This window comes from Neovison vison, chromosome 12, assembly GCF_020171115.1.
Source record: "Neovison vison isolate M4711 chromosome 12, ASM_NN_V1, whole genome shotgun sequence".
Classification (NCBI taxonomy): domain Eukaryota; kingdom Metazoa; phylum Chordata; class Mammalia; order Carnivora; family Mustelidae; genus Neogale; species Neogale vison.
Genome location: NC_058102.1, coordinates 73,727,608 through 73,755,470, shown reverse-complemented (window position 1 = coordinate 73,755,470; position 27,863 = coordinate 73,727,608). Strand labels below are relative to the sequence as shown.

Below are 27,863 nucleotides of genomic sequence, written 5' to 3'. Positions count from 1 at the left end.
TATTTTAAAAATAAATGTTTATTTCAAGTATGAAAAGTAATGTTTAAACATTATCCAAAAATTATGTCCAGCTTAACAAGTACAAAACAAGACTTCTGACAATGTTTACAATTAGGTATAAAATACTTAAGAATATACTCTGACATTCACAGTGAGCATTTTAAAAAAATAAGTATTGCTAATAAGCTTTAGAAATAAAAACATATTTACAGTCCCAGCTAAAATAAACAAGTACTTAACTGAGAACAGCCCTAGCTCAGGATGGATAATTAGCATTTCAAAATAAACAATGGTAAACTTTGTTCAATAATGTCAAAATTCAATACCTTGCAGTTTCCCTGAAAAATACCATCTATTTCTTATGCCTGGTACCCACAGGTAAGGTCCTCAAGCCATTTTAATTAAGTAATTTCAATGATATACATAACTTAAGTGGTAACCAAACTCTTGAGAGAGATTTTATTATGGTAATTCTGAGCATTTCCAGCAAAATACCCTGAACAAAAAATGGCAGGAATTTTCTGGTGCCAATTACAGAACCATCAAAAAAATTACCCTCAAAATTATTTTAAAGGACTGCTACCAAGGCTTCTGCTTCTCTTCTCCATATACATCTTTTTGTAGGTTTGAAACATTGCTTTTGAATCTTTTACTGGATTTTGTAGTGTCTCAAATCCATCTGCACTGAAGCTTCTCTTGGAGAGTCTCGAATTAGCCAAAACATTATCTAAGGAAACAGAAATTTTATTTATTACTCAGTATTAGTGACCAATATATAATTAAAATGAAGAGGGAAAACCTGCATTCTTCTTTGGGATAAAATATCACTAACAAAGAAGAGTTTGATAAACTGGCTTTTTGGGCGGCCTTCTCCAGTCCTCTCTCTCTCTGCAGGAGCTCTGTACTATCATTCAATATACTTTGCTTTGCTGCCCAAACAAACCCCAAACAAACAAAAACTATGGCTTTTTACCTACAGAATGATAAATTATGCATAAAGGGGATCTTGCCTCTCTTGTGGGGACTATTTTCTACTATCATCCCATCTTCACAAGCCCAGGGCTATTCTGTTCTACTATCATTTGCACAATGTTTAAGTGTGACCTTTTTAACAACTATCTCAACTAACAACATAGAAAGCATGAACACGAGCCAGTTTCAACCAGTGAATGGGAAAGACAGTTTTAATATTCTGGCCTTGCTACACTTTACAAGTCTGTCATGTCTGTCAGTTTTCTATTTTGTTAGACCATCTCAGCTTTGCATTAGCTCATTATCTTTTTGATGGGTTCAGTTTTTCCCAATTCTTGAATTTCTAGATGTGCCTCTATTTCTCAGTATCCATTCCCTCTATACAGAATTCCCATGGTTTTCATTCCTGCTCTAAAAAGTCCATTCCTACTCTGGAAAGCCCAATCTTTTCTAGAATATAGTACAATTTTACCTTTTTCTGATGCTCTAGTTCTTTTGGTTCTTTACATGATTCAAAATTCTTTTATGTTCTCAATAGCTTTCTTTTATGATGTCAGTAATACTGATACCCAAGATGGATCCCTAAATCATTTCCACTGGATTCTGTCAGCTCCTCTTCTCTGAACCTTATCCTGACTTGAGTTTCACAACTTGCGCCATCTACACTGCAATCTTTGCTACCAAATTTAGATGTACAATTATCTAAAAAGTTTCTTTGCATCTATTTGGGAGTTCATGACAGTTGTTTTTTTATCTTTCTTCACATTGGTTCGCAGTGTCCACATCTTCATCTTGGTATTTGTTCTTTCACTTTCCCTGAATCTGATCCAGCTTTTTTGAATTACAGGTGCATTTTATTTGCCTTACTTTTAAACTGAAATTAAATTGACATACAGTATTATATTAGTTTCAGGTACAACCTGGTGATCTGATCTTAAACTTTTGATAGAGCTGTGACTTGTACCTTGGCTTTTCTCTACCATGTTTCAGATCTCCTTGAGCTTGTCCGCCAGTCTGTATTTTTTTTTCCATCATGACTCTGGGTATTGTTTATTCTACTTCAGTTTATTGCTCATCCTATCTGTGGATATCTTTTCTAGTCAATCTGTGCAGGCATTTGTGTTTTCAGATTCAGATTCCAATCATACCTCTCACTTAATCTACGAGGTAGTATCTCTATTTCCAAGGATCTTTCTTGCCCAATCTCCATGCCCATTTTCATCTTCTCGTTTTTAAATTCCTGTGTTCCAACTCTGGAAGTGTTTTCTACTCTCAGGACTCTTAAAATTCATTTTCCCTTTTTTCAGCTGTTTTCCTGTTCTGATTAAGTGTGCATTTTTTCCTTCTCTGAGTCTTCAATTCTACTCAGTGTTTACCTATATGCACCTTTAATGTATAGATGCAATTTCTAAAAATTGTATTTAAGCTCTCTTCTCAATTTTGTCACTCTTCCTCTCCTTTAAGAAATGTGCTTCTTCCAGGGGGAGGGAGGTAGGGAGAGGGTGGTGGGGTTATAGACATTGGGGAGGGTATGTGTTATGGTGAGTGCTGTGAAGTCTGTAAACCTGGCGATTCACAGACCTGTACCCCTGGGGCTAATGTTTATAAAAAAATAAAAAAAATTATAAAAAAATAATTAAGATGAGAGAAAAAAAAAAAGTGCTTCTAATTGTTGCTTATGGGGAAATTCTGCTTCCCTCCATCTTCAAGGAATTCTAAACCCCTGTCTTTGCATATTCAATTAACCAAAACAAAGCTAAAACTCCTGAACCCTAGCTTCTAATTCTCAGTGTAAAACCCTAAAAACCAAGCACATTCATTCCACTACTTAAACCAGATACTGAAAGTTCTGGTTTTTCTGGTTGATCCTCAGCCCAAATCCCTTCCCTGCAAAAATAAATTTTAACTAGTAGGCTCAGTCTTATCATCAAAATAATTCAGATTCCACACTTAATTAACTTGGAAAAGGGACCAATTTCAAGTGCCTACTCAGTTACTAGTCATGGAATTTCAGTCAAATGATCTAACCTTCCATTGATAAAATGGGGACACCCTATCTGGATTTGAGAATTAAATGGATTAACTTATAAATCACCCAACCCAGGGGCTGGCAAACAAGGACATGGCCTGTAGGCCAAGTCCAGCCTCTAGCCCAGTATGGTTGAAACACAGCCCATACTCATTCACTTATTATTTTACTGCCATTTCCTCACTAGTGTCAGAGACGAGTATTTAGGAGACCTAATGATCTGCAAAACCTAGTATTTACTATCTAGTCCTACAGGGAAAAAAGTATGCCAACCTCTTAACTCATGATAAGAAACATCTTTTTATTAAAGAGTAACCTCTTCCTTCTCTATAGTAAGACAGAAACTATCGAAGGGGCGCCTGGGTGGCTTAGTTGTTAAGCATCTGCCTTCCGCTCAGGTTATGATCTCAGGCTCCTGGGATCAAGCCACATATAGGGTTCCCTGCTCAGCAGGAAGCCTGATTCTCTCTCTTCCAATCCTCCTGCTTGTGTTCCCTCTCTTGCTGTGTCTCTGTCAAACAAATAAAATCTAAAAAAAAAAAGAAAACCAAAAAACTCACACAAATATTTAATCACTAGAAATATGGATAAAAAAACAAATTTCACAAGTTTCATAACTATAATCCAGCTTCTACATAACCAAGTGCCCAATAAACAAAATAAAAATTTAAATAGATGATAATTTTACCTATTTCTTGGCTGGCTTCTGGCATCCTTTTCTCCTCAGTTACACCTCTTAACCAGTCTTCTTTAGTACTTTTTATTCCTGAAACTAAATATTCATTTTTAGATCTCTAGAAATTGCTATTCATCTTTTAATACTATAATGAAGGAAAATCATGTAAGCATAAAACATAGATTAAAAGGTATCATATAATGTATTCACATATAATCCAAGTCTAAAAGAAGCCTGAAAAAAATGCTCTCTTCCATTTCAAGTGCCTGAATAGCACGTAAATGGAGAAGAAATTGCTTTAAAAGTTTATCTTCACTATGGAATTGTATTTCTCCCACTTAGGCTGAACATCAACCAATCTCAAGGGACTTAAGGGTTCATGAGACAGAAAACTCACTCCTATTGCCCCCACCCACTTTTAATGTTCTTGTTACACATGTGCCTCAGTTTCCAAAAAACTACTTACATAGCCAAGTGAAATCACCAATACTTTACAAACTGAATTTTATACTGATTTTTATCATACATCCCTATCTCCTTTCAAGAAAAGATACCTTGTATTTATATCGTAATTTTATGTGCCCCAACAGATACCATCTAAACATCACAGGAGAAATTAAGATTGACATTCAAATCATTTAGTTCTCCAATCTGAATTTCTAAACACAATGTTTTATATGTAATATCCACAACCCCTAAATGTTTCCTTACTATCATAAAAAATTAGTCCCCTGTTTTCTCCTTCCTGACACTGAAAGTTCTTTACTCAGCAGCTAGCTGACAGTCATGCTTAACGTTCTGGCTTTGGTAACTTAATACTGGACAATACTACTTCAACGGTCCTCCCATTTCAAGATTTTAAGAGCAGACTACATAGTTGCACTTTTTTGTGGTAACACAGTCACCAACTACTTGTAAGTTGAGCCATTTCCCTATGTATGAGAAGTTTTCACTAATATGTAACAATTATCTCCTCATATTTAGACAGACAAAATCTTCAAGTTCACAGGGCTTTGAAATTCCAAGCCCAAATGACAATCAACAAAATACTTGAAATAGTATGTAACATTTTTCAAACTTAGCGCAAAAACCATTTTTCATAATACAGGCTTCTTGGTGCAAAAGGAAATCTTCGTATTTGGCAAACTTCCAATTTTATATACCTCTGAAGTACAAATTGAGGACAATTTACAGTAAGGGGGAGATAAATACTGCCCAAATGATACATTAATTTACAAAGACAAATACCAAGCAACAGCAAATTCATTTAAGTCTTTGCAAGCTACCCATGTGGCTTAAGTAGTGTTAACCTACTTTTTCACCTATAATGCCTGACAATGTTCCAGACACCATGAAGAAAATCATACTAGACCTTGCACAGGTGCTTGCTCCTTCCTAGGACAAGGCTGCAGATCCTTCCAGTCATGAACAGAATTTGTATTCTTCATCAGTCCATCTGGACATAATTTAAATTCCAGCATGCTTCGTTTTTCTGTGGCATCTTTCACTGGTAAGAGGCTCTGAGGTTTATTTTCCAGTCTCTTCTCTTTATGAAGCTTCCTGGGTGAACTCTCTAATTTTGTGAGACAAATGCTCTCACGCTCAGTACATTTAAATGCAACTCTGTTCAGATACAGTTTCCTTTGATCCTTCGACTGGGGAGACATTTGACTGAATTCCACTTCACTGTTTATGTTGCCTGAAGTTTTGTCTAACCTGGTTTTATCAATCCACATTTTATCAGGTTGCTTTCCACCAACGATACCCTTAACACTTCTTGAAACGTATGTTTTAGATTCCTCAGAATGGTGAATCTTGAGGCTTTTACCATGGCTTGAGTGAGTATTTAAGGATTCTTTAGAAGTCTGTACACTGCTGTTAGGTCTCTCATTTGATTTCCCACAATTCCCAACCTGCATGGGAAGTTTACTGGACTTCATGTATTGAGAATCACATGGTACAATTCTCACATAGCTTTTCTTTGATGCATTGCTACCCATTGCTTCTTTGTGCTTCTGCCTTTGCAAATACTCCTTTGATGTTAGAACTCTACTAATTTTAGATGAACTATCCTTAGAAACTGAGGACTTAACATGTGATACTGCCTTTTCTTTAACCCTAGGTCTTTCATTTGTAACTGACAAAAAATTAAGTAATTTAAGGGTACTATCTCCCATACTTTTGTTCTGCTCCCGTTCATATTTCTTCTTCATCTTTGAATCAAGTTTGCTCCCATCATCTAACTTCCTTTTTTCCAAAACTTTTTGTCTTAAGCCACCTACTTTCAATTTTATTTTCTCTGGGGATAGTGACTGTACCAAAGAACCACTCTTCATACGTAGATCTTTATTTTTACTTGTCAAAAACCCTGCCTTTGGTTTTAGTGGACGTAAGTTTTGTGCCATGAGCTTCTGTTGCAGGCTCTCTTGAGAAAATTTTGTCATTTTATTACTGGTATTAAAAGTTACCTCATGAAACTGCAATTTTCTTTTTCTTTTGTGACTTTGCATGGAATCTAGTTTTTTATCACCTTTAGATAAAAACTGACCTGATACTTCTTGTTCTGTCCTCACTGACTTATGTTTTGTTTTAGGCATATCATTTCTATTTTTGCCTTGCTCTATTTCAGAAAAATGTTTTTTTGTATCTGGAGAAGTCGAAGGAATTTTCGGACTGTTATTTAGAGAACTATTACACCCAACAGGTACATTTCTATCAGAAGTTCTTTCTTCTTGTTCACAACTGTTAATCTTTGAAGGAGAACACTGATTTTCCCCTTCTTCTTTTGAAATTGAATTGTTCATGGAACTACACTGACACTGGGGTACTCCTTCATAAACCATAGATAGCCACCCCAATGCACAGCAACCGACATCATCTTTCTCTGAATCTACTGAGGTATCCTCAGTCTTTCCATCTGTATCTGCTTGTGGGTCACACTGGCTGCTCCCTTTTTTTATAGGTTGTTCTTTCTGATATTCCATCAACTTGTCTACCTCACAGAGCTGATCATCATGTTCAGGAAATAATTCTCTCATTTGCTCTGAGTTTAATATTGTAATTTGTATTTGGTCTGCTGAGTCCTTAGAGTCGCAACCAGTTTTATCACAAGTTTGATCTTTCAAGATTTGGTTTGTTATTTGCTGGGTCACAGAACCTTCATGTGTGTTCACAGCTTCAATACCATAGGGAAATTCTTTTAAGAGTTCTGACAGCTGATCATGTAGGTATAAGACAGATGCTTTATCACTGAGAATCTCACTTCCCGGAGGATCTTGGGCAGTGTAACTGCCAGACATGTCAACTTCCTGAGGACAACTATCCTGCTGAATAGCTGACAATGAACACATATCATTAGCTGTGCTTTCTTTTTTAGTGATATGGTCCATGTTACTCTCCTCTAGAATTCCACTATCCACTTTAACATACTCTGAAGATGACTCTGGAGGTTGCAGAGATTCTGCCTGATCAGTTATTTTACACGAAACATCTGTGCACTGTGAAAAATTATCATTTTGAAAACGAAAGTCTTTGTTTTCAGTGAGGCTGTCTATTTGTTCTTTTTGTTGTTCTTTAGTAATCACTTGAGTAGGTAGAGATTTCTGTGGCTCAACCCTTTTCAAAGGAGGCATGTTAAATATCTTTGCTATTTGGGAATTGTAAGATGTATCACCTTCAACAAGAGAACAAATATTGTCAATATGTAACATATCACCACTAACAGTATCAGTGTTCCTTGACTTGTATGAGGCTTGCTGTTCACTCACAGAACAGTGGGTATCTGGTTCTAACTTGATAGGCTTCTCTTGATTGCTTTTAGGTGTGTCATCTGAATTAGTTGACTCACTTTGCTCTTCCTTCTGAATTGGTGAGAACATCTTTGTGTCTGTTGAGGTACCAGCAACTGGTTCATTAAGATTAGCTTTCAAAGCAGCAGTAACACTTGTATTTTCTGCCAGCTGATTTTGTAAGCTACAAACACTGCCTTCCTTAATAACTGGATACAGTGTTTCAGGTACAGCTTCAGGTGTTATTCCTTTGGCAGACAATGTTTTGACATCTGAAAGAATTAAGGGAGACACCACAGCAACCTGAAGTTCTGTTCCCTTTGTAACAGCTGCACTGGAAGACTCGTAATTCTGTACTACTGTTGACAAAGTTGTTTCTTGTGAGGTGTTTACCTTCTTATTATGAGAATTTCCTATAATTGAAAACGGACTCTTATCACAGGTTTCCACAGGCTTTGAAACTCCAACTGCTGTTCTGTTTTTTGACTCATTATACTGTTTTTCCTCTGTAGATTCTGAAGGCTTTTTCCACAGAGAAAGACAGGTTGCTAGCAATTCCATAGAAAAGCGTTTGTCACTGTCAGAAGGCATTCCACTTGAGGATTTATGCTCGAGGAAAAAGGAGTTGTCTAAAACCCTGGCATTTAGATTACAAGTACTTGGAGTTTCCATAGTTTTCGAAGACAGTTGGTTACCAGTGATTTGAGTATTTGGGTTAATTTCAAAACCATGTGGTTTAGAACCCTGAATAGTTTCACTAGCATTTTTAAGTAATCTCTCCTGAGGCTGATCTCTACATGTAAGCAGACTGAGAATTAGTGTATTTTTATTTGGGTATTTTGAAACATATTCCTCAAAGGATGTAGACTGAGGGACACTAGTAGTTTCAGAATTTGTTGGCACATTTAGTTCAACATTGACATTTCCTGATGAAATCTGAGTGTTACTTAATGTTGCCTGGGTAATCTCAACAGTTGATGTCTTTGAAGAAGTCCTAACTTTTAAATCATGTAACTTGTCTGGCATAGGCAACTTTTCTGAACAGACAGAATTTAGTAAAACAGAATTCACTTGGTTACAATTTCCCCAGTTTGGGTCCTGAATGTTGGAATTCATTCTATTGTGTGTTCTATTTGTTTCTTTTGTAGATTCTGTTATGGTTCGTGGTTTATCCTCTTTAGTCCCTAGGGTCACTTGTGGTCCAGACTGGATTTGGGCAGTTTGTTTCAGAGATAATTCAGAATTTGGAGCTACTTCATTATAAGAGGTATCAGTTGTTTTAATACAACCTGCTGCCATCAGAAGATTTTTATTAATTTTAATTTTCCTTGCAAGTTCCGAGAACTTCTTTTTTATTTCTACTAATGTTTTAATATCCCTCACTAACTTTTCTTTTGTGGCACTTGTGTCCAGTACCTGATTTGAAGTTACATCACAGTCTCTTCTTCTCTCTTGATTATTTTGAGCAAGGGCCTGAGCACCATCCACAGAAGATCTAACAGGTTCACTAAAAGGCTGAGTGACATTGGTATTTACTTTCAAGTTACAGGAATTTCCAACTGTGCTGACATTTTCATTAAGGTTTTGCCAATGCTGTTGAAAGCTTCGGGAGTAGTCTTTCCTCATTTCAGGTAAGTGCAGTTCTTGACTCTGAGGAATGTCCACAGAAGCCTGTTTAATAACATGCTGAGTACTCTGCAAAGGCTGGCCTGCATATCTACAATCATAAGGAGGAGGTGGAGGTCTTTTGTCAGTTTGAGTAACTGCATATTGATAGGACTGTATGGCTGCAGTCTGCTTTGACTGCAAAGTCTGTGGAGAAACTGGAGGGTTAACATTTTTAATATGCAATGATGTTGATGGCACAGAGGTTTGTTTTTGAGGAGCAGGATCTGGCAAAAAGCTTCGTGATGAGTAACTGTATTGCTTTGAAAGTGGTCTGTAATCTGGATAAGTCAGTCCACTGGATGTATATTGTGGTGTCCAATCAACCTGTCGTTCTGATAAAGATGGGTTAAGTCCTGGGGCTCCCTGGTAAGTTACAGGAACTCTTGCAGAATTAGAAGGGATCATTTGTAGTTGCACAGAATAGGAGTCTGATGTTACAAACTGGTTCTGTAGTGCATGTATACTAGGTGTATTAGTTCCAAAACCAGTCTGATGGGACATAGTTGCACCTGCATGAGAAATCATAGGATTTCTCATTGGTGAGTTCAACCATACATTTTGGGTAACTCCTGAAGACGTTTGCAAATTGTGATTTAGCTGTTTGGATCCATTAACATTTGCATATGTGATTCGTTCTACTGAAGTCTGTGAGGCCACAAGTGTCCCATTATGCATATCAGGAAAAGGGATTTGCTGAGGAGTTGTGTAATTCCTGATATTTAGCAGTGGCTGTGAAATTGGATTTGAAATACCAAGAATACATGCTTCTTGGTTACTTCCAGGATAGTTTAAAGAACTTTGAGATGTTGTGTTAAGTGTATTTATTAATGCCTGCTCCAAAAAACATGACTGCTTTTTAGGATACTGTGGTGGTAAGGTGACATTCTCTGGTTTTGCATTCCAATTCATTGCTGATTTGATGTAGCAGCAGTGTGTTAACAGTTGCTTTTAATGTCAGGAATCTGTAGGAAATAAAGATCTTTTATTAGAATTGTGGCTATGTAACCTTAACACCAATGCTATGTCTATCATAATTCCAGACACCTCAGACCAAAATTCATATTTAACTTGGAGAAGAGAAACAAAGAAAAGAGCAAAGGAGGATACAATAAAAATTATGTCAAAGATGAAGAAGATTTCTGGGGTGTTTTTACAGGAATTCATTCTACATTATACAGTTATGTATTTTGTTTGTTATGCTGATGTGGCAATTACTTTCGGCTATTATTTATTTTAATAGGTTCTTTATTCTAAGTAACCCACGCTTACTGAAGCAAACACAAAGTTCAAACCCATGGTAAAAAGTCCATTGTCTGTAACTCCCTAGGGGTGTCCATTGTTAAATTTCCTTTCATGAAATTTTATACACCAAAAACAAAACACATAAAGAAAACCTAATCTTTTTGTCTGATTTTCATTACAATACCTGGAATACCTCTATCATTTCACTATAAATATATTAACTTCACTGTTTAACATTAAAGTTTCTGGGTATATCCCCATTTAACCAGTTCTCTACTGACTTAAGTTTAAACAGTCCTCTATTTGTTTTTCTTAAGTTTTTGCACTTATTAACTATACTACCCTAACCATTCTTGCATTTATGCTTTTATATTTGTGGTTAATTATTTCTGAAAATTCCTAGAAATGAGATCAGTGTGTAAAAGGACATTAAAAATAAACAGTGACAAATTGCCTTCCAAAATGGTTCAAAATAACTTACACTCACCAACAGTATATTGATAATTTTAAAAAGTCAAATCTATAACCATAATAAATGAAGACAAATTAACCAACTTATCATACTAATTAAATAAACTTAACATACTAATAGTACATCCCAAATGCAGGCCATTAATAGATTACCCAATGCCTACATTCCTTCCAAGCGAACATGGAACTTTTATCAATATGACCATCTAACTGAGTGAAAAACCTCAATTTTCAAAGAATTATAATAATTCAGATTAATTTACAGTAGAATCAATCTAGAAATTATAGGGGAGGAAGTAACCAGGAAATTGCCAAATAACTAAGAAATAAGGAATGTACTTTATACTTACATAGAAAAAGTGCTCTGGTGCCTCTTCCTCTACTTAGGATACCAGTCCTACGGAGTCAGAGCCCCACCCTTGTAATGTCGTTTAACCTTAATTACCTCCCTAAAGGCCTTCTCTTCAAATAGTTACAATAGGGGTTAAGGCTTCAACCTATGAACAGGAAAGAGGGACACACAATTCAGGCCATAACTTGCTCTTACATTCATGTTCATATAACACTTGAGGATAATTCAAAGCATAAATAAATGTACTTTTAAAAAGAAGACTGGAAGGGGGGCTTGGTTGGCTTAGTTAGCAGGGCTTGTGACTCGATATCACAGTTCTGAGTCTGAGCCCCACGATGGCTGCAGAAATTACTTCAGATCTTTAAAAAATTAATTAAAATAAAATAAAATGAAATGACTGGGAAATAATTCCCACATTTATCACAAGCAGAGTAATAAGTTAATTCAGGGAAAGAAATGATGAGTGAAATAAACAAAATAATGAATGCAAATGCAGAGATTCAGCAAGTCATAAGGTAATTCTTTAAAAAGAATAAATATCAGTAAGCCTCTGACAATACTGATCATAAAGTGCAATACTGGCAGCGGTGGGGGGTTGGAGTGGGGTGGGCACCTCAGTTGGTTAAGTGGCCAACTCTTGGTTCCAGTTCAGGTCATGATCTCAGCGTTGTAAGCCCCACATCTGGCTCCCTGCTCAGCTGAAGAGTCTGCTTGTGGATTCTCCTTCTCTCGCTCTTTCTCTGCCTCTAGCCCAAATGCATGCACCCACTTACTCTATCTTTACAATCAATCAATCTCTATTTTAAAAAGTACAATATTGGGAACAGAGACTACCTTTAGACCCTACAGATTTAAAATAACACTATTATTCTGAAAAATTCTATTCCAATATATTTCAAATTTAGATGGAATAGAGAAATTCTTCAAAAAAATACACCTAGCCAGGAAAAATACCACATAATTAAGTATCTTTTCACAAAGAAAATGCCAGACCCATATGGCTTTGCTGGAGTATTCTAACAATCATTTATGAAAGAAATAATCCAAAATAACAAAGGATAAAGGAGAGCACTTCAGAGCTCATTCACTGAGGCTGTCATCCAAAAGATGAAAAGGAAAATTAAGCCAATCTCTTGCAGAAACAGAAATGCGAAAATCCTAAATGTTAGCAAACCAAAAATGGTGACATATGAAAACAATAACCTATCATGATCAAATTGGGATTATTTCAGAAATACAAATGTCATTTGAAAATTAAAGTAATAATGACAATAATTTTTAAAATTCCAAGTTCATTTCAACACATGCAAGAACTTGATAAAATTCCACATTCATTCATTTGAAGAAAACTATCAAACCAACAACAGAAATTTCCTTAAATTTGATACATGGTAGCTTTCAAAATTCAGACTGACAACAAAACCAACACATCACTATTTCCCTTTCTATTCATTGCTGTACTGGAGATCCTCGAAAATTTTAACAATCAGGAAGGAAAACATAAAAACTACGATGCAGAGGTTATGTAGAAGACCCAAAACAATCTACAGATCTTTGAGATCTATTAATTTATGCATCGTAGTGTTCTCATTAAGAAGAAAAACAAAACCGAAGAAGGCATATATGCTTCTGGATTAAAAACAGATCCCAGAGGGCGCCTGGGTGGCTCAGTGGGTTAAGCCGCTGCCTTCGGCTCAGGTCATGATCTCAGGGTCCTGGGATCGAGTCCCGCATCAGGCTCTCTGCCTAGCAGGGAGCCTGCTTCCTCCTCTCTCTCTCTGCCTGCCTCTCTGCCTACTTGTGATCGCTCTCTGTCAAATAAATAATAAATAAAATCTTTAAAAAAAAAAGAAAGTAAAAGAATAAAGAAGGCATCATATCATGCAAATACAGCAGCTAAGAGAACTATGGAAGGTCTATGCTAATTATCAGACAAAATAAACAAATCTTACTAGACATAAGAAGTATTCTGCAACCATAAAGGGTCAATCTAACAAAAAGATAAAAAAATTAAACACACCTAAAAGAGCATTAAAATTAAAAAAAAAAAAAAGGCAAAAACACGAATAAGGGAGAAAAAGGCAATTCACCAAGAGTTGAAAATTTCAATTCCGTATTTTCAATAATGAATAGAACTGGCAGAAAAATCAACGAAGAAAGAGAAGTACAGAACACATTATACACACCTCTATTTGTTTCTAGTAGGGATTAAAACAAATTGAGTATCTTAAGTTGTGGGTTAGTAAATAATTGTCCATTGGTTGCCTTCTAAGTTTAAGGCTCTCCCCCCTTTGGCAACAACAGTTCAAGTACTTTTGTCAAGTGGTGAAAGCAGGCCGCTCAGTAATGGGAGATGTCAGCAAGCCACCAAAACACTGGAATTTTATATTTAACTGTGGGAAATTATAGGAACATCCTTGCTATTACTAGCTGTAAGTAAATTAGCAAACCCTGAATGACACTTGATACAGTGAGCACAAAGTCTGGCTCTACTAATCCCCTCCCCCCACATCTGCTAGGTTTTGTAGCCTGAAGAATAGGTAATACCAATATGTTGATGCTGATAGGATGTTTGGCCTCCACTGGGAGGCCAGAAGTCGTTGTATGTTGACAATGATAAAAGTGCCGTGACCCAAACTGAGGGAAGTCAGAGTCAATACACACACTCCTACCCTGAAGAGAAGATCTGTGAGGTTTATGTGTCATCATAAAAACAATCTTAAAAGTTTTAGCTATATCCTAGAAATAGACAAAGTTCCCCCCCTCTTTTTTAAAAGATTTATTTATTAGAGAGAAAGAGTGAGCACACATGGGGAGGGAGGAGCAGAGGGAGAGTCCTTAGGCAGACTCCCTACTGAGCAACACAAGCTCCATTCCAGGACCCTGAGATCATGACCAGAACCCCCAAATCAAGAGTCAGCCATGTAACTGACTGAGCCACCCAGGTTATCCCAGTCTAGGGCTTTAAATTTTCCGATACTATCACTATTATTCCAGAAAAACTGGAAGAAAGCAAGTCACTAAAAATTCAAAGTATAAGAAGCTGTTAATAGTAAGCTATGAAATGCAAAATTAATCTGTGAAGCAGGGAAAAAAAAAATCAAACAGCTGTAAGAGACTGTATGTTAACAATGTATGTGATTTTCATATAAAAATTCATAAAGCCCTCACCAACGGAAGAAAAGATTTGTGAATTGTCTTTTCTTTTCTTTTTTTCCCCCAATTTATTTATTTTCAGAAAAACAGTATTCATTACTTTTTGTGAATTGTCTTTTCATTTTAAAGTATTCTATATCCTTTTAATGCAAAGATTGTAGTTTAAATGAAAAATTGTCAACCCAGCAGCTTCCTTTATTGGTAATTTAGCCTTATTACAGAAATTTACAAAGCAAAAAATAATCTAAAAATCACAGCTTGGAGGAATCATCATAATATCTATCTTATACAGAAACACATAAGCACACATACCCACGAACAAAACTCTTATGAAAAGGAACTGTCATATTATGGTTTGCCATGGCCAGGCCTACTATAGGGTCAGATGAAATAGTAAGAAAGACTAGGACAAACTAAGCCACATCAAACACTGTTTTATATACAGGGTGACTGTTAATTTATCAAACTGGAACATTACTGAAGTGAAAGACAATGCTATTAATAACCAAGATAATAGGCATAAAAAAAGACTGTCTTAGAGCAACACAAAAGATGCAAATCTAGACAATGTCTGGTGGGCTTCAATAAATGTCAAACTAATAAACATTATCTGTAAGTGCTGAACACCAAGTTAAAAAGAAGTCCCTATTTAAACTTCTGAATGGGGAATAAGTTCCCACCCCTCCCTTCAGATCTATGTCAACCATAATTATCACATGATTTCATTTGCAAGCCTTTTAGTACTTCAAAAATATAGAAACTTCTTAAGAAATGAATACTTTTCTCCTATCTAAACAAACAAAAAAGCAAAAATAAACAACTATCCTGGTATTTTAAACTGGAACTCTCCCTTATCGCTTTTTAAGTTCCACTTCTAATGTGTTCCACACCAAAGTTTATTTGGAGTGTCCACTGATGTGGTTAAATTGAGGAAGGCCAGTATTTATCATTGAAAAAGCCAATCTGCATTAGAAAAAGCTACCGATACTTCTATATTACCAACAACGCCACAAATACCAACACTTTTCAGGAATGCCAAAGTATCATATTTACTCAACCTATTCTACCTTTGGCTGTTTGTTAGTCATGGGACAAATTAGGCTATCAATCCTTGAATTAAGCTTTCAAGAATATTGTTAAGTTTTGTGTTATTTATACAACTCTGTAAGTAACGGTTAACGTGAGAATTTACCATATGTTAAGAACTGCACTGAATGCTTTAAAGATATGATGCCACACAGTAGTGTCACAGCTAGCACAAGTCCCACTATCACAGCTGTGAGGTCTCCATGCTGCCGGAGACAGAACGGAGACAAGACTACAATTTCATATGCAATTTATTACTTACACAAACAGAAAAACCAGTATCAGTGTCCCTATTCCTGGAGGGTGATACCAACATGGCTAAAAACACAGGGTGCCGAGAAGCCAACTCAAGCATAATCATTTTATAGCCTGAAGCTATATCTCCAGGGTAAGGGAGGTGGTAAACTGTGCTCAATGAACACCAGGGCAGTAGAAAGAAAGAAAGAAAGACAAAAAAACATCCTCATGGTCATTTTTCCCAAGGGTTCTTATCAACCTTTGTTCTAGGAGAACACGCTGGGTGTCCTGCCAAGGTATTCAGACAGCGATTTGGCTTTGCCTATTCGGCCCATGAGAAGACAAAGGTAATCACAGTACCATGGTGAAGCTGCCCTCCCCCCTACATCTCTACCTTCTCTACCTTTCAAGTGTCCAGCTACAAATTTTACTCAGAAGCACAGGACAGTTGGTCAAATACCTTAATTAACTGTACTTTTCTCTTAGGCAACAATGGAAAAAACTGACTTGACCCTGATCCTGGCAGGATGTTCAGGTGTTTTGTGGAGGTCAGGGCTCCACACAGAGCCAAGTCAGCAAAGTACGTCCCAGGTATCATCATCAAGGTTCACCAATGACAGCCACATGGCTTTCTCCCTGGAAGAACAAGGGAAGAAGAAATAAACTGCTCTACTTTTGCTGACTGATTAATGGGACAGCACAGGGTGTTGGGAATCACATATATCGCATCGTAACTGGCCAGGAAGTTCAAAGCAATGCATTTGTCATTCCGGCTAGAAAGTTTATGCTACTTTACTGTGTCTCTAAAGCAGAGGTCAGAGACAAATTTCAGACTACCTTTTATAGTTGTACTATACCCTGGAGTGGGAATTAAAGATCCCAGAGCATACATGAGAAAGTCAGTTACCCTTCCTTGGAGTTCTGCCTAGCAGACTGTTCCAGGTAAGGGAGGAAAAAGGATTCATTAGAGGGTAGTGGTTTCAAGTATCTAGAAATCCCTGACAAGGGTCTCAAGTACTCAAGTAGTTTGCCAGGCAAGTATAAGCTACCTAAGCTGCAACATGCTGCTGGAGTACAAAGTGTATTTATTAAGAGTTTAAATATTGCTATTGTAATAGAAGTGACCCAATTCTGTGGCTCTTGAGGTGGACAAACTCTTTGAACAAAACTAAATAGGAGCCATAAAAGCAGGCTGAATTACTCCGAAGAAAAATCTGAAAACTTTTACAGTTATCTCTGTCATTATAAGCCACATTCTACCGTCCACTTTGGTTGTCCCAGGTTTAGTTTAGAGGGTCACAAGAACTTTGTTATAACAGAGGCATTTTACTGGCATGGAGTTAAGATCTAGATTTTAGAGAACTGAAGGTTGAGATTGATGCAAGGGGACCTGAAGTACCAGAAGAGACCTGTGGGACACAATCTACTTTGTTAGCCGGGTCAGGCAGGGGATAACATATCCACTTAAAGCCTGTAACTCTAGTCCAGAAAATACATACAGGAGAACTCCGCTTTCACTGATCAGGAAATCAATGGAAATCATGACTAGAAGGATAAGGTATAGAAGCCTTAACCCAAAGGACACCACTCCCAAGGACATTCACTCCCCAAATCAGCAGGGGCTGAGTTGGTAAGAGTCCTCAGATTACAATCTTCCACTGGCCAGCAGTATGTTGACTGAGGGTGGTAGGTAGCAATAGCCTGGGGTAAATTAGATTACAAATTTCTGCCTATTTCCCCAACCCTGATCCCCTGGGTCTACTGTCTTCCTTCTCCAACTAGCATAGGGGACCTATGCAAGTTTTTCAGGGGAGATGGCATGACAATCACTCAATTGTGAACTGATCTATACTATGCTCTAAGCCGCCCTAGCCACAACACTTTGTCCAGTAACATGGTCACCTGGAAGGAAAATGTAAAAGCCAATAGAAGCTGTGGCAGTGATCCTTCAGCACTGTAATGAAGCACTGATCTAGTTCATACATCCAATAAACACCCTCAACTACTTCATCTAAAACAGTACATGGCAAAAAACTGAAGTAAAAGCAGATTTGATATAACCTACATAAACAAATACTCTTTGGGGTTCTAAAGAATTTCTAATGTACATAAATGCTTCTGGAGACCATCTGTCCCTGCCATTTGCAGCTGCAGAGATGGCATACGTATGCAATCTTCGTGGAAGGAGAACCTGGAAACATGCATCTCACCTCCATGAACTTTGCCTGAGCCTTCTCTCTCTTCTCTCTGTTGGTCATATATTGTATTTTGCTGTCATAAACTTCAGCCATGAGAATACAAAAATAGAGAAAACAAACAGAATCAAAACTTGGGTCTTTGAGAAGATCACCAAAATGGATAAACTTTTATCTGAACTGACCAAAAAGTCTCTAATTTCTAAAATCAGGAAATAGAGACATTACTATCAACACTTCACAGAACATAAAGAGAATACTACGAGCAACTGTATGCCAATGTATTTGATAGTTTGGATAAAAATCATATATTGTGATTTATAGTAAGAAATATGTATTTGATTTTTATCTCCATTTCTGCCCGAGTTCCTAAAATCCTCAGGTTTTCCAAAGTGATGTGATGAAGGAAGGTGCCTCTTGTTATGTTAATACGGCAAGTTTTCAGAATGTACCAAAAGAGGTGGGCTGTTGGCCAAGAGAACCAGCCCCCTGCTTAAGGGGTTGGAACTTTGGTCCCACCCCTCCCCACTCCAGACAGGAAAGAGATGTGAGGCTGCAATCAATGGCCAGTGTTTTTAATCAATCATGATTGTGTAATGAAGCCTCTATAAAAACCCAAAAGACAGGATTCTGAGGGCTTCTACATTTGTGAACACATGAAGATTTGGGGAGAGTGGCATGCTCAGAGGAGACAGAAGTTCTATTCTCCTTCCCACATACCTCACCCTATGCATTTCTTCTATGACCACTGATTTGTATCCTTTAAAATCCTTTGCAATAAACCAGTAACCTAGTAAGTAAAATGATTGAGTTCTGTGAGCCTCTCTAGCAAATTAATAGACTCCAGGGAAAAGTTTGTGGAAACCTGTGATCTACAGAGCCAGCTAGCTGGAAGTACAGGTAACAAATAATCTGGACTTGTGACCAGTATGGGAAATCCAAGGAGGGTCAGAGAAAAACCTACAATATGCAGCCTGTTGGTTGGTCAGAAGCACAAGGGACAATCTGGGCACTGGTATCTTACATAGGGGTGAGGACAGTCTTGTGGGACAGAACCCTCAACCTATAGAAACTGATGCTACTTCCAGGTATATAGTATCAGAAATGGGTTGACTTGCGGAATACCCACGTTGTATCTCCAGAGAACTGCTTGTTGTTGATGTGAGAGGAACCTTCCCCCGCAGAGCGGAACTGAGTGCACAATCCCAAAAAAGACCCCAAAAGATACACTGAGCAAAACTGACTCCAGAAGATATAAGAAATCTAAACAGACCTATCAAGAGAATGAATTAGTAACCAGAAAATAACCTAAAAAGAAATGCTTAGTTCCAGACAGCTTTCTAGTGAATCATATAAAAAATTTAAATATTAGAAACCAATTCTATAAACTTTTTTTTTAAAAGATTTTATTTATTTGACAGATAGAGATCACAAGTAGGCAGAGAGGCAGGCAGAGGCTAAACCACTGAGCCACCCAGGTGGCCCTCTATAAACTTTCCTAAAATGCAAAAGAGGAGGGAATACTTTCCAAGTTAATGCTATGAGGCTAATATTCCCTAACGGCAAAACCAGAAAAGAGATCACAATGAAATTGCAGACCAGTTTCTTATGAATACAGATGCAAAAACATCCCCACAAAGTACTAGCAACCAAATACAGTAGCATATAAAAATAATTATATGCCATAACCAAGTGGGACTTGTCCCTAAAATGCAAAATTGGTTCGACACTTAAAAAAAAAAAAAAAAAAAAAAAAAAAAAAAAAAAATCAACATTATATAACCAATAAAATGAAGAACAAAAACCACATGATCATCTCAGCAGATGCAGAAGGATCTAATAGGGCAGAAATTAAATGCACGTTCAAATCTAACACATGTCCATGATAAAAATACTCAAACTAGAAACAGAAGGGAATTTCTCTGATTTGATGAAAGGTATCTACAAAAAACCCATAGCTTACTTCATAATGAACAAAGACTGAATGCTTACCCCCTAAGAGATCAGGAACAAAACAGAGACGTCTATTCTTGCTATTTCTGTTCAGTATTGTACTAGAGGGATAAGCAAAAAACCAAGGCAGTTATATAAAAAGAAAGAAAGGGATACCTGATTGGAAATGAAGAAGTAAAATTGCAGGGCACCTGGGTGGCTCAGTGGGTTAAGTCTCTGCCTTTGGCTCTGGTCATGGTCTCGGAAGTCCTGGGATCGAGTCCCGCTCTGGGCTCTCTGCTTGGCAGGGAGCCTGCTTCCTCCTCTCTCTCTGCCTGCCTCTCTGCCTACTTGTGATCCCTGTCAAATAAATAAATAAAATCTTTAAAAAAATAAAGACTAGGATGCCTGGTACAAGCTCAATGTACAAAATCCAAATGTATTTCTTTTCTTTCTTTCTTTTTTTTTTTTTAAAGATTTGTTTATTTATTTATTTGACAGAGAGAGAGAGAGAGAGATCACAAGCAGGCAGGGAGGCAGGCAGAGAGAGGAGGAAGCAGGCTCTCTGCAGAGCCAAGAGCCCGATGCGGGGCTCGATCTCAGGACGCTGGATCATGACCTGAGCCGAAGGGGATGCTTTAACCCACTGAGCCACCCAGGCAGCCCCCAAATGCATTTCTAAAGGAAACAACACTTACTCTTGTAAACAATCCATTACATCATTAAAAAGAACAAAATACACTTTGGAATAAATTTAACAAATATGAAACATTTATACTCTACAAAACATTGCTGCAAGAAATTAAAGACCATGGGCACCTGGCTAGCTGGGTCAGTAGAGCATGAAACTCTTCATCTTGGAGAGGTTAAGTTTGAGCCTGATGTTGGGTGTGGAGTTTATTTAAAAAGAAAAGAAAAAAAAAGTGTCATAATTTTTTTTTTTTAAAGATTTTACTTATTTGACAGAGGGAGACACAGTAAGAGAGGGAATACACAGGGGGAGTGGGAGAGGGAGACGCAGGCTTCCCACCGAGCAGGGAGCCTTATGTGGGGCTCAATCCCAGGACCCTGGGGGGATCACGACCCAGGCCAAAGGCAGATGCCCAACAACTGAGCCACCCAGGTACCCCAAGGTGTCATAATTCTGAGGAAAAAAATAAAATAAAACCCTAGATAAGACAAACAAAATACTTGGGGCACTTGGCTGGCACAGCAGGAAGAGCATGCACCTCAATCACAGGGTTTTGAGTTCAAGCCCCATGTTTGGTGTAGAAATTACTAAAAAAAAGTTTTATTAAAAAAAAGAAAAAAGAAATTAAAGACCTAAAAAAAAAAAAAAAGGAAACCATCCCACATTCAATCAATTAAAGGATTTAATAATGTTAAGGTGGTAATACTCCCCAAACTCATCTACAGATTCAGTGCAAACCTTACCAAAATCCCAGATGTCTTTTCAGATGTTGAGAACATGATCCTAAAATTTATTTTGAAAAGAGTAAATTTGGAGGATTTACACTACCCAATTTCATATTCTTTTTTTATTTTTATTTTTTTTTAATTTTATTTATTTGACAGAGAGAGATCACAAGCAGGCAGAGAGGCAGGCAGAGGGAGAGAGGAGGAAGCAGGCTCTCTGTTGAGCAGAGAGCCCGATGCGGGACTCGATCCCAGGACCCTGAGATCGTGACCTGAGCCGAAGGCAGCGGCTTAACCCACTGAGCCACCCAGGCGCCCTCATATTCTTTTTTTAAAAAAAAATTTTTTTGAAGATTTTATTTATTTATTTGACAGACAGAGCTCGTTAAGTAGGCAGAATGGCAGGCAGAAAGAGAGAGAGTGCGAAGCAGGCTCCTGGCTGAGCAGAGCCTGATGTGGTGCTCGACTGCAGAACCCTAGGATCATGACCTAAGCTGAAGGCAGAGGCTTAAAGTACTGAGCCACCCAGGTGCCCCTCGCACTTCCCAACTTCAAAACTACAATAACAAGGGACGCCTGGGTGGCTCAGTTGGTTAAGCAGCTGCCTTCGGCTCAGGTCATGATCCCAGCGTCCTGGGATCGAGTCCCACATCAGGCTCCTTGCTCGGCAGGGAGCCTGCTTCTCCCTCTGCCTCTGCCTGCCATTCTGTCTGCCTGTGCTCGCTCTCTCTCCCTCTCTCTCTCTGATAAATAAATAAAATCTTAAAAAAAAACAAAACAAAAACAAAAAACTACAATAACAAAACCATGTGCTATCTACCAAACAGGATAGACAATGATCAGTGGAACAGAATTCAATAAAGAACTCTTACAACTCAACAATACAAAGACAACTCAAATTCTAAGTCAACAAAGATACTGAACAATTTTTCCAAAGATCTAAGTAGATCATAAAAAGATGTTCAACATCATAAACAATCAATAAAAAACAGTGCCATACCACAAAAGTGCTTGCCATGTGGACACACTGGAACTCTTATGCGTTGCTGTTAAGAATATAAATACTTCCACTACTATGAAGAACACTCTGGCAGTTTTTCTTTTTTTTTTTTTTTAAGATTTTATTCATTTATTTGACAGAGACACAAGCAGGGGGAGTGGGAGAGGGAGAAGCAGGCTTCCTGCTGAGCAGAGAGCCGATGTGGGACTGACTCGTTCCCACGACCTGAGCCAAAGGCAGATGTTTAAAGACGGAGCCACCCAGGCTCCCCACTCTGTTTCTCAAAAGATCAAATAGTTATCATATGATGGAGCAATTCTGCTCCTATGTGTATATCCAAGAGAATTAAAAATGTCTACACAAACGCTTGCACGTGAATGCTCACAGCAGCACTATTTACAGTAGCCAAGTGTCTGTTACCTGATGAAAGGATAAACAAAATGTGGCATACCCATACAATGGACTATTACTTGTCAGTAAAAAGCAGTGAAGTACATACATGATTCAACATGGATAAACCTTGAAAACAACACGTGAGGTGAGAGAAAGTCACAAAAGATCACGTATTATTATTATTTTTTTAAAAGATTTTATTTATTTATTTGACAGAGAGAGATCACAAGTAGGCAGAGAGGCAGGAAGAGAAAGAGAGGAGGAAGCAGGCTCCCTGCTGAGCAGAGAGCCCGATGAGGGACTCAATCCCAGGACCCTGAGATCATGACCTGAGCCGAAGGCAGCCGCTTAACCCACTGAGCCACCCAGGCGCCCAAGATCATGTATTATTAATTCATCTATAAGAAATGTGCAGAACACACAAACCTAGACATAGAAACTAGATTATCAGTTGCCTGGGAATACTTGGGTTGGGGAGGGTTGGGGGTGAGGAGGGAGGGATTTGTGAAACGACATTCCGAAACAGAGAAGCATTACTAACAGCCACTCCAAATAGAGTCAGAAGGATATTGAGGAAATAGGGCCAGTGCTTATCTTATTTCAATTTTTGGCACACCATGAATTTTTGACTTTTGTCAACTGGAACTAGACCACCTCCTGTAACACATCCTCTCACTCTGGACTGAAACAGAGAGAATGTTAATGCCTATTAGCCAGTCAATCGTGTATTCTAGTTAGTTTAAACTCTGGTACCACCAAGCATTATTATTCTTCCAAAATACCCTCCTGGTATCTGCCTCTATAACCCTGCACTCCTCACTTGTTGGGAGGACACTTTGGATTTCAGTCAAATCTGTGTATCCCAGATTGCAGTCCAAAAGATGCCTAAGAAACTCTTTCGGTTGCTTTACAGCCTCATCATCATCTGAGTCGACACCATTAATGAGCATGGAAACTGTTTGCGGTGGGGGGTGTGTGTGTAGAAACTGTTCTAAAATTGACTGCAGTAATGGTTGCAAACCATGTGAATACACCCAAAATCACTGTACTCTGTAAACGGACAAACTGAATTAATGAATATGTATGAGTTCTATCCCTGACTGTAAAGACTAAACACAGCATTTCCCGGTTATCAGCACACACAGGCACATGACCCAATGAAAGCCAATGAAATTAATTATAGACTTCTGGTAAAGCAATCATACACAAGGCATGTCCAAGATGAAGCTATTTGGATATATACCTGGATATGCTGCAGCCACTCAATGAAGGGAGAATGAAGTCAATGCTGAAGACAGCAGAGCTCAAAGACAGGAGTGTCTCTAAAGCCTAAAAATTTTCTTTCCTTAGATTCACATGCTAGATCCAGTCGAAGATGGAGCTACTTGAACTTCTAATGATGTAATTCAATAAATTACCTTTTGGAATTAAAAAAAAATAATTTGCTTATGATTTCTTTGTTTCTTAAAACCTAAGGTGCACAATATTTCATATAACATTTTGCAACTTTAAGCAGATTATAAAGATTTTACTTACAAAGAAGTCTTGTAATTTAATACATCTCAAGAGAATCTTAGTGATTGTCATTAAATCTTTGCAGTCATTACTACTATGAGCAAATGTCTCACTTGAGACATTTACCTCAACAGGCCAGCCTCTAACATTGTCCTTCAGTTTACAAGCACACTTAAGATCCCAAGAATATACACACTACAATGCTGCCTCCCAACAAAGCATTTAGAATTCCTCAAAGTCCGCAAGATTACTTCTTTCTTTACAAGGCTTATTATAAAGTAAATTTTAACTTGCATTTCTGGAGACAGAGTTGGTAAACTGTCGTCTCTTTATCTCAAACTGAATGCTTTCCATGTCTGTTTCAGAATATGCCTTACATGGGGGGGGTGCAAAAGGGTGGAGAAGGCCTCCATATACACCCACAAAAACTGGAAATTCACCTTTATAAATACCTTTTTAAAGATTTTATTATTTACTTGAGAGAGGGCACAGGCAGAGGAAGGAGGAAAAACAGAGGACCCCTCCCCCAGCCCAACACGGGACAGAGCCGGACATGGGGCTCAATCCCAGGACCCCAAGACTACGACCCTAGCAGAAGTCGGATGCTTAACTGATTGAGCCACCCATGCGCTCCTATAAACACCTTTTTTAAAAAGCAACATCAGGCGCCTGGGTGGATCAGTGGGTTAAGCCACTGCCTTCGGCTCAGGTCACGATCTCAGGGTCCTGGGATCGAGTCCCGCATCGGGCTCTCTGCTCAGCAGAGAGCCTGCTTCCTCCTCTCTCCCTCTGCCTGCCTCTCTGCCTACTTGTGATCCCTCTCTCTGTCAAATAAATAAATAAAATCTTTTAAAAAAAAATAAATAAATAAAAAGCAACATCAATTCCCTAAACATTTGCACTCCTATTTGTGCCAGCCATCGATAATCTAAACGGGAAGAGATTCCTGTATATCACAGAGTTAACATGTAAAAACAAGGCTTTCGGGCAAATCTGCCTAGATAAAGAATTTAATGGAGGCATTCCTGATTTCAAATTAAGCCTGCAGGTAAACTAGAGCTGTGTCTGGTACTACAAAAACTGGACCTACAGCGGGGTCTATAATGAAGGGATTTAATCAACACAAAGCTGGTAAATGGACTTGGAGTTGGTAAACTTAAGAGTTTACATTAGCAGACTGAATTCCCTATTAGACATAATGTTGTCTTGGACTATAAAATATCTTTCTTTTATCAAAACAATAGCTAAAATTTATTAACCACTTACCACTAATAGCTGACAGCTATTTCAAGTGTGTTGTATGAGTAAAATCGTGTAACCTATCCCAACAATGCTATGAGGCAGGTGCTCTGTCATCCCCATTTTACAGATGAGAAAACTAAGGCAAAAGGTTAAATAATTTTCCCAAGGTTGTATAGATAATAAATGCTAGAGCCAAGATTTGAAGCTCAGCAATAGACTACAAGGCCATAGTCTTTTTTTTAAAGATTTTATTTATTTATTTGACAGAGATCAGGTAGGCAGAGAGGCAGGCAGAGAGATTGAGAGGGAAGCAGGCTCCCTGCCAAACAGAGAGCCCGATGCGGGACTCGATCCCAGGACCCTGAGATCATGACCTGAACCGAAGGCAGCGGGGCTTAAACCACTGAGCCACCCAGGCGCCCCCACAAGGCCATAGTCTTAATCACTACAGATTATTTCCTGACACAACTTGGGTGTTTACAGTATAGAAGCCTAAGAGATGATCTCTCCAGCTTTCTATCTCACAGAATGGTTCTCAGAGTTGCGTTCTGTGGTGCCTTATCCCAACTCCTTGCCAGAAATAATAAAACCAAATTTAAAAAATCAAGAAACAGAGCAATCTTAAGTAGACCTCTACCTGAGTAACTTGAACCAATCACCTCACCATAATCTATTCTTCCTTATCTTGAAAAGATTAACAACTGAATTCTCTGTGCTTTGTCAACCATACCATTTCTCCCCAAGTTTTGTCATCAAATCCATTGCGTCCTACCATTTAATGTTTAACCAATTTTATTCCCTAACAGATAAATTAAAAAAGGTTACTTGGAGGGAACATACTTACTCTTACTCTTGTATTATTGTGTATGTTCCCATTTCCCTCTGAAAATGTGTTCCCCCTTCACACAGTGTTTACTTCTTTGGTCCTAGGAAGAGCAAGAAACATTTAATAATTAATAATAATTTAATATAAAATTTATATTTTTATGTATATGAAATTTACTTCAAAGTTACAATAAAAGTATATGTTAATCTGTTTACTTGATACAACACTGCTGTGCAAAACTCGGTTCCTTTAAGGTTGCACCAAAAATATACTAGGTTTACAAAAATTCTTAAGTGTGCAAAGTAACAGAAATAGAAACTAGGTGTGGCCTAAAATACCATTCACTGTTCAATTCAGAATTGATGTGCAGTCCTCCAGGTTCACTACCGTGCTACCATTCTAAAACAAAACTACTTTGTCTTTGCAATTTTCCTGAATAGTAAGAACAGTAAGAGAATCCGAATCTCCGCTATACAGGAGGGGGAAAAAAAAAAAAAAGTAAAACCTTAACATTCGCGCACGTTAACACTGAATAAAACATACGGTTTACAGCCAACATTAAACAGAAAAATCCCCAAACAAGCCCTGTGACCCACCTATTCAAATGCACCTCAAGTTGAATCACATCACTGGCTCTTTGTTTTAAAAATAGGCCTTTTCAAAATGTTACAAATAGGGGCGCCTGGGTGGCTCAGTGGGTTAAGCCTCTGCCTTTGGTCTCAGGGTCCTGGGATGGAACCCTACATCCGGCTCTCTGCTCAGTTGGGAGCCTGCTTCCCCCTCTCTCTCTGCCTACTTGTGATCTCTGTCAAATAAATAAAATCTTTAAAAAAATTAAAGTGTTACAAATTAAATGTTTTCACTGAAACGATTCCCCTAAAGGGTGCTGCTGAACTCGGGACCCTAAGGACACTCGCTCAGGGCATTCGCATCCCTCGAGAATACCTAAAAGCGATATGCATTTGTGCATTTAAAAATGCCTCCAGGAACTAGCTAGAACGGAGAGCATATGCGGTACAGAGGCGTTCGCGGGCCACTTGGATACACGAGCCGAGCAATCCTGTTTCGGGAGGGTCAGCATAATGGAGGTGGAGAGGAAAGGAATGCTCGAGAAAACAGTAAATGCAAAACAATTTTTTTCCCCACACCGAGGACAGGAAATAATGAAAAACATAAGCTTTTTTCACACCCACTGCCTAAACTAACGCTTTGTAGTTCAACAAAATGAGTACTCGCTCTCGCCACCCGCGACCTCCACCACAAGGAGTAAGGCAATTTAAAAACACCCAACGAGGCGCCGCCCTCCGGCTCGAGCTCGGCGTCCGCGGCTGGCCACCGCCAGTCCCGCGCGGCCCTCAGGGTCACGAGCGGGGCGGACGGCTGGCCGCGGGAACCGCCGGGCCAAGGCCCGGAGCCGCCCGAGAGTCCGCGATCCCGCTACCCCGTCCCCTCCTCAGAACAAAAGCTCCCGCCGCCGCACGCCGGGCCCCAGCCCGCGGGCGCCTACACTTCCGGCGCCCAGCGCCCCACGGAGCGCCGAGCACGGCGAGGGAGGAGCCGCGGGCTACCCGGCCCCACACTTACCGACCGGCGAGCGACCCAGCGCGGGCAAGCAGGGAGGACGCTCTGGCCTCCCGGGCCCCTGAGTTTAAGTCGGCTCGGTCCGC

The 27,863-nt window shown here is 38.7% G+C and overlaps 1 protein-coding gene across 11 annotated transcripts; it reads right to left on the bottom strand.

Annotated features, from left to right (window-relative positions):
• RESF1 (retroelement silencing factor 1) lies at positions 1-27,863 on the bottom strand. Of its 11 annotated transcripts, none has more exons than XM_044227767.1 (9): positions 27,781-27,863; positions 26,215-26,296; positions 23,857-24,031; positions 17,888-17,958; positions 16,138-16,313; positions 11,197-11,343; positions 5,050-10,095; positions 3,690-3,773; positions 1-727 (listed from the first exon to the last, which is right to left on the bottom strand). In XM_044227767.1, exons 7-9 carry the CDS (start codon positions 10,040-10,042, stop codon positions 564-566), a joined length of 5,241 nt encoding a protein of 1,746 aa, XP_044083702.1. In that variant the 5' UTR covers positions 10,043-10,095; positions 11,197-11,343; positions 16,138-16,313; positions 17,888-17,958; positions 23,857-24,031; positions 26,215-26,296; positions 27,781-27,863; the 3' UTR covers positions 1-563. The 11 variants fall into 11 exon arrangements, with proteins under 11 accessions (XP_044083702.1, XP_044083706.1, XP_044083705.1 ...); XM_044227771.1 differs by lacking the exon at positions 27,781-27,863 and adding an exon at positions 26,793-26,858; XM_044227770.1 differs by lacking the exon at positions 16,138-16,313.